Source organism: Scylla paramamosain, chromosome 33, assembly GCF_035594125.1.
Source record: "Scylla paramamosain isolate STU-SP2022 chromosome 33, ASM3559412v1, whole genome shotgun sequence".
In the NCBI taxonomy this organism is placed as follows: Eukaryota; Metazoa; Arthropoda; class Malacostraca; order Decapoda; family Portunidae; genus Scylla; species Scylla paramamosain.
Genome location: NC_087183.1, coordinates 14,578,630 through 14,590,066, shown reverse-complemented (window position 1 = coordinate 14,590,066; position 11,437 = coordinate 14,578,630). Strand labels below are relative to the sequence as shown.

The following is an 11,437-nucleotide window of genomic DNA, read 5'->3' as shown; positions in this document are numbered from 1 at the left end:
GGTTCCCATGGGAGTTTATCATCTTAAACCTTTCACTGCGACACGAAACAATTAACAGCACCTGAAGTAATGTGTGAAGTTTTTAAAAGCATCTATAAGAAAGTTAGCGATGAAAAACAGTATACATTTTGCAATTGGATGTGGCTGTAGAACACGTAAAGATGTCTCAGAATGATTAGCAATTGAGAAAAGGTGTATCAAGTGGTAGCCAAAGGGTTCATGAGAGAATATTTGTTTAACTATCCTTAGAATCATCAAACCTCCTTCAAAACGCCAGTAATTCACACTAGAGACTTTTAAACTATTATTGAACAAACAAACGCCATTGAAAACAACAGCAGTCAAGATGGGCGTGGCAGAGCTTTGGAATAGAGAACCCCATGGCGCTAAGGGAAGGACGACGAACCACTGCGTTTATGTGGCGCTGTTGAGATCCTAGTGGGTTTGGCTGAGTTTTCCGATGATTGATGGGCTCTCTCTCTCTCTCTCTCTCTCTCTCTCTCTCTGCTTTTATTCTCGTTTCTCTGCTTTCATTCCCTTTATTTGGTCTTATTCCTCATTTTTTTCCCTTTCATTCTCTTCTTCTTTGCCTTCTCTTCTCCCAATTCATCATTATCTTTCTTGCCCTCTCTCTCTCTCTCTCTCTCTCTCTCTCTCTCTCTCTCTCTCTCTCTCTCTCTGCTTTCATAATGACATATATAGCTATTATCATGATCTTTATTATTTACTATTACTACTGTTACCATTATCATTATTGTTATCACTTTTAACGACTGGGAACGAATACAGTAATACAATAAAATAACGTTAACGATTCAAAGATCTATGAAAACTGCGGATGTATATATTTTTATTTACATATATTTGGTGAGGTGTGAGTGTGTGTGTGTGTGTGTGTGTGTGTGTGTGTCCAGACATTCTTCATTACCCAACTCTTACTTAGATAAACAAAAGCTGAATCTCTCATCATAACATTCCAGACACGATATTTTGGGAGATTAAGTGCATTGTGTGTGTGTTTGTGTCCCTCATTGTCCTAGCCTTACATAACAAAAGCGTCAACATCATAACTCCCAGCCCACGATAAGATGCAAGGGACCGCATGAATCAGCCCGCCAGCATAGTATTGTGATGCGTTGTGTTGTGCTATGTTGTGTTACGCTGCGCCCACGAGACACGCAGCCACTGATACCTGCCTCCCGTACCTGGCGCAGAGCTTCTCCCCGACACACAGGCGCCGCCCCAGCAAACAAGGTCACTATGACGAGAGAAAGATAACGCCTCTCCTCCCGCTATGATGCAGTGATTCGTAAAATGGTGGGCGTGAGTCACAAAATGGTCGCTTTCCCTCCCTCCCTCCCTCCCTCCCTCCCTCTCACTCCTCTCACTCCCAGTCATTATCTTATTAATGCGACGTGGAACATGAACTGTGTACTTTGTCCCTCTCCCATGTCTCTCTCCCCTTCCCCAGCTTCTCTCTCTTGCCCCTCCTCCATTCTCCTATCCCTCTCCCATTCCTAATTTTAACCTCCCCACCATCTCAGTGCCCCTATCCCAAGTCCATTTATTATACCTCCCAGCCTCTCCTATTCCCCATACTACAACCTTTACAGATCCGTTTTTCCCTTTCAGCATCTTCTCCTTTCGTATTTCCTATTTTCCACTAGTATTACCTCTCATGTCTCTGTCTCTTTCATTCCCTGCTCCTCTATTACCACTTTCAGTCTCTACATCTCTCCTTTTTCCATCTTCCAGTCCCTCCCTTTTATCTTCCGCTTCCTTTACTTCTAGAACATCTAAAAATCCTAGGTATGCAGTTACACGGTTGTCCTTTTAAGCTCCCTTCATCGTTCACCAGTTCTCGTTAGTTACTCCTGCAAGGAAAATTAATGATAGATTAATAAAGACACAGGTGCATACGAGACAAGTGATAAGCAGACTTCACGTTATCAGCGCACTCTCCGGTATCGCACATCAGCGAGGAAAAGGTTTAACAGTTACGAAAAACTGTTTTAAAAAGAGAACCTGATATGATGTGTCTGTCCTACTCTTTGCTCCTGATCTAGAATGCTCAGTGGTGACGCAGTAGTTGTAGTTATGGAAATGGTAGTGGTGGTAGTAGTGGTAGTAGTAGTGCAGCTTAGAAAGGGCAAAAAAGATTTAAGTAACATACCATTCAATTTCAAGTCATTCCTGTTAAGCTTTAGAATTTCCTGCCTGTTTCCTTATTTCCCTTTACCTGTGTCTTGAACTCTCTAAAGAGGGAAGTTTCAAGACACTTTTCCTCATAATTAAGGATAATCCTTTTGGCCACCCTTTGGGGACTGGCAGCTTCATTGTGTTCTTTCTTTTTAACCCTTTCACTGCGACACGAAACAATCAGCAGCACCGGAAGTAATGTGTGAAGTCTTTCTACAAGAAAGATAATACATTTTGAAATTTCTTCCCAGTTCAGTGATTGAATGTGGCTGTAGAACAATTAAAGATGTCTCAGAGTGACTGAAAATTTGGAAAAGGTGTACCAGGTGGCAGTCAAAGAGTTAAGCGTTTTGTTGCTCTAAGCCAGAGCCCCTCTTACTTAAAAAAGCTGGATCGCGTGGGAGGAGGAGGAGGAAAAGAAAGAAGAGGAGGAGGAGGAGGCGAGACATGTAATAAGCATAAATAGAGCACAGGAAGGTGGAGAGAAGTGGTGGATGAAGATAGTGAGTTACGTGGGTAGCGGGTTACGTAACGCATATATGAAGACATAGAATAATTATCAAAAGGTTATCAAAAAAGGTCAACGACCAGAAAAACAAGATTCGGTTCCACCCACTACCATGACAACCCAAGAGCAACACCCACGAGGAGCTATTTTGAAACCCTGGGAGGAGTGAAGACCCGGAGGCGTGTGAGACTTGAATACTTAAAAGGCGAGATAAGGATTGACTGATTGATTAATTAGTTATGTCAAAATACAGTCGACTGTCATTGCTTCCATTAGTGGTGATAAGCAGAGGCCTGGGATTGTGAATGTTAGGGTGAATGGACTTACCCCTTCACTTGGCATACCTTTCTTTTATTACTAACCACTCTGAGACCACTCCACACCACCTGCAAAGCCACTTGCAAAGACTGTACCGCCTAAAAAAATAGCAAAAATCCATTCTTTGTTATCCCGTTCACTCTTGCAACGAATAAAGAAGAATAAAGCGTTTTACTCACTCCTTGTTTATTGACCAGAGGGTGTTCGATACTGTACACGCATATAAAGATTCCATACTTTGCTTTTCGTGCTGTGAATTATTGCATATAGTAGTGAAAGGGTTAAGACAGATTCCATCCCACGATTCCAAGCTCGTCTCAGCTGGAGGACGAGGAACAACGGGAATACAAGAACTGCAGACGCTGATGAACGACGAGGACCTTCACTGGATACATCCTGCTGTCTATCTGCTAAGTTCACACTCTTCAGCCGCAGACAAAACACCAAAGCCGTGACATCAGCACTGTTTGTTGCTGTGGAGCGATTATTATCTGTGTGGGTGCTTGCAAATGCTCGTGCACTACGCACTTCCCGGCTCGCTCATCTTATCGCTGTAGAAAAGACGAAATGAATCTCCTGTTCGCTTCTAAATTTACATCAGTGCAAAGTTGTTGTTTTTTTCTCTCTCTCCTTAGAAATTACGAAATTAGCCTCACTTTCTTCCACATTCATGCAAAAATATTTTCTATCTCAGAATGGTGAAGTCAATATCACTTTTTTTCATATCCATACAAAATTATTATTTTTTTTTTTTTATCTTAGAAATGACGAATTTAACCTCATTCTTCTCATATCCATTTGTCCCCTTTTTATCTAGTATTCTGAAGGTTAAAGGACGAACATTGCAATAAAAAAAATTAACGTCACAGTCCATCATATTACTAGTACCGTTAAATTTACAGATACTTAGACCATCCACTGTCAAACAAGAGGACAAAGTGGTCGCCAGGAGCACGTTGGCTCCACCTTTGTGTGCCATGGCCTCGTGGGCACCTTATGATTGTTATCGCGCTGCCGTGAAGACATGAAGCGATCATGTGCGCTGATAAGTCACTTCTCACCGCCGCCAACTTCATTTTATCATTTTTATCAGTATTTGTTCCAAGCCACTACAGGACGAGGACAAAGAGGATCACAGACGTCTATATGAATGCTGTATCTCGATCTCTTAGGTTTTACCGAAATCCGCCTTCACTGCTCTTGATGAAACCTGAATGAATGGACGGATATACTGATAAGGGAGATACGGTCACGGAAGTCTCGGGCATTCAGGAATCGTCGAGGGATTCGAGCGCCAGTGGAGACGGTTCAAGACATTATGTTGTCGAGTGTGCATCGCTGAGGCACACGTCGCGTCTCAAACGAATTCATGGATGTTGAAATGGTCATGCACTACGCACTTCACGGCTCTCTCATCTTATCATTGTAGAAAAGACGAAATTAATCTCCTTCCGTTTTCCACGTGACAGGATGGTAAAATATTTCGTGTTGTTAGGTGACCTTGTTCCAGATTGACTAGGTTTGTGCTTATTCTACTTGTATATCTATTTATTTATTTATTTCATTTTCTTATTGGTTTATTTATTCTAGTAATTTATTTTTTATTTTATTTATCTACTTGTTTGCTAATCTTTATATATATGATTTTTTTCCTCATTTTCTGTTGCTTGGAATTTAACAGTTAAGCGAAGCGAAGCGCGTTACTGCTGCCTCAGTGGCGGTAGTCTTGGTGCTTCAAATAAAAGACGTGGGTAAACTTTAATAACAATGCAATGGTAATATAAAAATGAAAGCTGACTCATTAATTTACCTTTGCTTTTTCCTCTAATTTATCATTACCTATAACCTTTCATCCATTTATCTCGTGACTTCCGGAAAAGAAAAAAAAAAAAAACTGACTCATTCATTTTCCTTTACTTCTTCCTCTACCTTATCTTCCTCTACCTTCAACCTCCCCGTCATCACCTCTCCCTCCCCCCATCCCTTTCACATAACGCTCTCCCTACCCTACCTTCTCCCTCCCTCCCTTCATCACCCTCTTCCTTCCTTTTGTCCCTCACTTCCTCATCACGCTTTCCTTGCCCTCCCTCCATCACCTCATTAACCTCTTCCTTCCCTCTTTCCCTTCCTCACCTTATCACCCTCTCCCTCCCTTTTTCATCACCCTGTACCTTTCTCCTCCTTCCTTCACCTCATCACCCTCTTCCTTCCTTCCCTCCCTCCCTCACCTCATCACCCTCTCACTTAACCACGCCACCGCCACCTGCCACCTGCCTACAGTGCCTAAACATGCCACAATATTCACGCATCCTTCACACGTCGCCCTGTACCTCATGACACGCCTCCTGCCTATCGCTGTAGCCTTGTGCTTATTGACTCTTGTGTTTGCTTTGTGGAGCACGTCACCGATGGCCTCGCACGCTGCCTCATACTAAACCTTGACACATTTGGCCGTTTTTGTCTACGTATTTTTTTTAGAACAAAGTGGAACAATGGTAGTTTTATTTATTTTTTTTTGTTTATACTTTTCTTGTTCTTTCCTTATTTTCTAGTTATTTCATAGTTCTTTCTTCTTCTTTCGTGTACACAAGCTTGCGTATACGACAAAACATGACGCCACCCCCATCCCTACCACGAAAAGAAACCTCCTCCCTCTCTCCCTCCCTCCCCCACCAACTCGTAGCATACCAAATCGAAACTATTCCTGCAGATTAAAAGAACAACAGACAGCCAGACAAACACAAGCATCTGCGTGACGACAAATGAAACTTACACTGAATTTTGCTCGTGTTTCCCGTTCGGACATTTCCACAATGACAAATATTTTTTGGGTGTCGAAAACTCTGGAAATACCTGTGAAACTTACGTGTAATAAGCCAGTATCGATATGAGAGGAAACCCCGCTCGATCGTGATAAGACTGCGGATAAGATAAAGTGATAACAAGCCACTATATTACAATCCCGCTGGCGAAGGTTCGCTTAGTGACTTAACGAACCGTGAACAGTACCAGTGCAAGACTCGTTCTGCCCCTCTCCCTCTCCCTCTCTCCTCGACTCAACCAGGATTCAAGATGCAGTTCGACGGATTATCGATCGTGGATAAGCCGGCTCGAGGTAGGTGGCGGGACAAGACATGCTCACTGCACCGTGCAGCTAACAAGGCCATTACTCTGAAACATTTCTGCGCCTCACCTCCACTGCATTCATAAGGCTCTATATAGTTTGTGACACGGGTTTTCAAGGGTGTTTTTTTATGATTCTAGCGACAGGTTAACAACATTTTCTATATTAGGAACACGAGAAACACTTTTGAGAACCCGGCTAATCATTTATGTGGCCTCTGAAAATAGTTGTGGTGAGAGAGCGAAGTGTTTCAGAGTACGAACCATACGGTGCTATTGTTGTACTAGTGAAAACACGACTGTAAGAATAAAACAACAGAAAATCATTACCAAATCACACCTGAATGACAAAATGAGTACAGATGATATAGTTAGAATTGTGTTGAAGACTGGCGTGACCTTGTACAGTAACGTGATAGTGAGATGACGGGTAGATGTTCTGAGGAAGGGGGACTGATGATGATGGAAGGGGGGGAACGGTGACTGTGAGGGGGGGGATGAAGTGGTGGAAGCGATGGAGAATTGGTTAGGGAGTTACTGGTAAAGAGAGGAATATAAGGTGATGGGAAGAAGTGAGGAGTGATAGAAACGCTTAGTGGAGAGAGAAGAGGATGATGGGAGTGCTGGAGATGTGACTGGGGTGCTAGTGTGGGAAGGAGAGGAAGGGGAAGTGATGGCGGGAGTAGTAGGGAGTACTGTGCCTGGGGGGGACTAGTGAGGGAGGTAGAGGATGGGGAGTGATGGGGGAGTAGTAAGGAGTGTTGTAGGTGCCTGGGATGGAACTAGTGCGGAAGGGAGAGGATGGGAAGTGATAAAGTAATAGGGAATGTTGGTGATAATTAATATGGGCTAAATTCTTCTTGTTAGTGTCTATCTTCCAAAGTCTCCTTCTGGCTCGATCACTTTAATGACTTGCATAACGCGCGGTGCTGTCAGGGTGAGTTGCTATTTCCGACCGTTCGATGATAAGACCCACAATGCCACGCCACCAGTCTGGGAAATGTTTGGGTACAGTCAGCTGAATCTATCCATTTTTTCTTCAAGTTTTACGAAACTTTAAACTCACTATGAAGATATACTAAATGATAGGCTACCAATCGTGCTGTAAGATACCATGATTCACTTTAAATATTCATGTAAAAACTGAAAAAAAAAAAAAATAGCAAAGGCAATGTCCTGTAGATTACTTTTTAATGAGGAGAAACCACCACTTCGTCGAACTGACACACATTTTGCTTCCCATGTCCAGCTGTCGAGGTTCTCATCTAACCCTTCATCTTCCATTCCCCTTCATGCTTAACTGTACCATTTTTTTCCATCCTTCATATTCAACTGTTCTATTTTCCACCTCCTTTCATATCTAACGGTTCGATTTTTCTCTCTTCCCCTCACACTCAACCGCTCCATTTTTTCTCTATTTTTTATCTTCCTCCGTATTTAACCATCCCATTTCTTCATCGCCTATATCTAACCGTTCGCTGTTTCTCTCCCCGCAGCTCCAGAACCTCGAGGGGAGCGGCGGTTCCACTCCCTGAAGGGGCTAATGCTGGAGAGCGTGCGCCGCCAAACCTTCGTGGACTGGCCCGTGGACTTCCTGGACCGGGACAATCTGGCTCAGGCTGGATTCTTCTACCTGCGGACCATGGACCACGTGCAGTGCGCCTTCTGTCGTGGGATCGTGGGTTACTGGGACGAGGGGGACCAGCCTGAGACAGAGCACAAGAAACATTTTCCAAACTGCCCCTTCGTCATGGGAGCCGCCACGGGCAACGTCCCTGCTGCAGCCAACCCTGACACTGACGAGGGACGGCTGTACAAGATGCTCAACGAATTCTACGCCTTCAAGATGGCCAACACGCGCCCCTCGTTGCCCTCCACCTACCACACCGGTAAGTGACTCGTCCTGGTGCTCTCTGAATCGTGCAAGTTTCAACAGATAACGTAAACCAGCTATTAAATGTACTGGGAAGGGCGCGGTAGGATGTGAGAGGGTGTGGGAGGGCATAGGAGGATGTGAGATGGTGTGGGAGGGTTTGGGAGGGAGTGGGAGCATTTGGGAAAGTATAGGAAAAATGTTAGAATAGTATGGGAGGATGTGGGAGAGTGTGGCAGGAAGAGGAAGGTGTGAGAGAGAGATGTGGGGGAAATGTGGGAGGGCGTAGAAGGATATATGAATGAACCAATAGGATATAATGAATGAATCCAATGAACCACAAGTAACTCAACGCACAGACTCGATGCGGGTGCTGGACGGCGGCAAGGTAGCCTACCCCCAACTCAACACGTCAGTCAGCCGCCTGCGCACTTTCTCCCGCTGGCCGAAGGAGACGCGGGTGGATGCGGAGAAGCTGTCAGACGCGGGCTTCTTTTACACCGGGATCTCAGACTTCGTGCAATGTTTTCACTGCGGCGGCGGTCTGTTTGCCTGGCGCAAAGAGGATGACCCCTTCGCTGACCACGCACGCCACTACCCGTCCTGTAACTTTATCCGCATGACTCACAACGTCCCCAACGGCGTAGAAGTGAGCGGTGAAGTAAACACACTCGAGCGACAATCGACCCTCAGCAAGCAGGAGGCGGAGATGCTGCTGCACCACCCCCTGGCCAAGGTGAGAGAGAGAGAGAGAGAGAGAGAGAGAGAGAGAGAGAGAGAGAGAGAGAGAGAGAGAGAGAGAGAGAGAGAGAGAGAGAGAGAGAGAGAGAGAGAGAGAGAATGTGTGTGTGTATCGTAGCACCCTTCTAACTCCAGTTTCCCGTGTCCACCCTGCAGCGTCTGGTGGCTCTCGGCCTGTCCTCAGTGTCCGTCAGGGAGGCTCTCAAGCTCAGTGTGGAAGCGTCCGGCTTCCTCTGCCCCACGGTGACTGAGGCGCTGGAGTTGGTGTTTGATTACGACGAGAAGGAGAGACAGAAATCCCCGAAGAACCAGTGCCACGACGGACTGCCGGTGCCTCAGTCTGAACCACAGGTGAGGGAGCCTTGCATCTGGTGAGGCTGGGGCGTTACAATGTTTTAGACAACCTGCATTTGGATTGGTTTCCTTGGTACACTTATGCATCAGTTTGTTTTGATATATTTTTTTTTTTTTTTTTGTGGAAGTTACAAGCGTATTTGTTATTCGCATGTTCTTTTCACTGACTTCGTTTTCTTCACCAGGAGCCGAACCATGAGGCAACAGGGGGTACATCAGAGGCATCAATGGAGGTGAGCATCTTAGCAAGTCATCACGGTACTCATTTGTCTGACACCATAACCATACGACATTAATGACCATATTCAGAAACGCTCCGCCCTCACCACGATTGTTTTCAAAAGTCACAGAGAGGATTAACCAGGTTCTCAGTAATCTTGTTAATCTTTCACTAGAACCATAAAAAAAAATGCTTAAAACCTCGTGTAGATTCAAATAGAGCCTTTTGAAAGTAGTGGAGATGCGACGAAGGAGTGTTTCAGAATACGATCATAAGTAACTCGAGCTATGAGTATAATATTTAATTTGTAACCAGGTGGAGGAAACGAAAGAGACTTTTTTCCCTCCCACGCCGCCTCCGGAACACAGCGGTCAATCCACACTCTCAGACTACTCCAAGCTGCTGCAGGAAGGTGAGGAGATGCAACACTTTTTCACCTTCCTCCTCTCCTCTCACCTGAGTAGTTTCCATGTAACTCTCATCATCTGCTAGACAATGACCTGTCTTCCCAATGACCTTTTCAAATAACCTGTTTCTCCAACGACCTGCTTTTCTCCCCCCCACCACAGTTCAAGCGTTACGTCAAGCTGTGCAGGTCGAGGAACGCCGCCTTCAGTGCAGGCTGTGCGGGAAGGAGCAAGTCGCCGTGGTGTTCCAGCCGTGCTCACACTTGCATCTATGTGCCGACTGTGCCCGCCCGAGGGACTCCTGCGTCACCTGTGGCAGCGTGGTCCGCGGCACACTCAGGCCCATCATTGGCTGAGCCGTGCCACCCTGGGCCGCCTGGAACGTGGCCGCACCGCAGAAGGGTCCTACTCCCGCTACAGGCCAGTGTGCCACCCCCTCCCTGACCCAAGCCTTTGCCCTCAGAGACCACAACTGCCGCCCACGCCACTGCATACCCTCCTGCCGCCGCCCACTATCACACAGCCACACTCCCTCACACAAGAACCGCCCAAAACCTCACCATCACGCTCCTATCCTCCAGCGATCCACTTATCCTCCACCTATCCCATGTACTCCCACTCCGCTGATCCTATCCATACTTACCATTACTCGTTAGCAATAGTTATTCCTGAAGCAGTGAGCAGAAAACGTTCTCATATAATCAACTATAAGAAAAGGAGAAAATCCGGGGAACGTCTGTTGTCATTATCTGTTTACATAATTAACTACAAGAAGAGAAGAAAACCCGAGAAATTCAGTCATTTAGAGTTTCATGATCCGCAATTTTCCCACGCTCACATCTGTCTCAAGGTCAGTGTGCGTGACGTGCTACTCAAGTGTTCCCGCAGGTGGTACGTACGTGTATCATGGGAGAAAATATCAACTATTATATGAGAAATACGCCACGATTATGTAAAAGAAAGAAAAATGATACCAAATGGTTTCATTCACTGTCGTTTCCCATTTATCACAGCTTATAACGACTCTTTGTATGATGACAAAAGGAATAAATGCAGTCAATTATTTACTAAACTACTACGCATTAATCTAATTTATTTATACTAATATTACCAGACCACAGACTACAGAAAGAATCTACCGATCAAGAGGAAAAAGGTAAGAAGGAATCAAGAAATCATGATGAAAATAATACGTACAATACTCTGCGCAATGAAAATAAATGACTAAAAAATAATCTTGTCCTTTACTGTATTTATCCCTTGCCCAAAACATCTGACTGACGCGTGAATCACCACGAACGAGCATTTTCTTCATAATTTTAAACTGTATCGCCTTCATCATCAGTCGCTTATCAAATTCTAGAGCCAATTTGCATTCAGAAATGCTGACTAGATGGTTTTCGTCTCAAGTCATCGTTAGTAGGTCTTTGTAACTTCACAACTACAACCTGAAGGGCACACGGCCATCACACACGGCGTCCTTGCTTCCATTCTTACCTAGAGACGACGCAAGCCCAGGAAATCCGGGGAAGGGGACGTGTCTTTCCCTGCAGTCACGTTTGTGGTGTCCGCGCCAGACTGCCACACCAGAAAGGAAAGCAGCCACGTATTTTTGTGAAGGAGAATGCAACGAGTACTGGGCAAGGACGCTCCTGTATTAATGAAGAACGGCTCCGTATTTTCCCTCCACTGCT

The 11,437-nt window shown here is 45.1% G+C and overlaps 1 protein-coding gene across 1 annotated transcript; it reads left to right on the top strand.

Annotated features, from left to right (window-relative positions):
* Nucleotides 1–5,980: 5,980 nt before the first annotated feature.
* On the top strand, nucleotides 5,981–10,978 carry LOC135089745 (baculoviral IAP repeat-containing protein 3-like). The gene is made up of 7 exons (XM_063985727.1): nucleotides 5,981–6,140; nucleotides 7,645–8,037; nucleotides 8,381–8,757; nucleotides 8,919–9,113; nucleotides 9,302–9,349; nucleotides 9,652–9,748; nucleotides 9,906–10,978. Exons 1-7 carry the CDS (start codon nucleotides 6,098–6,100, stop codon nucleotides 10,097–10,099), a joined length of 1,347 nt encoding a protein of 448 aa, XP_063841797.1. The 5' UTR covers nucleotides 5,981–6,097; the 3' UTR covers nucleotides 10,100–10,978.
* Nucleotides 10,979–11,437: the final 459 nt, after the last annotated feature.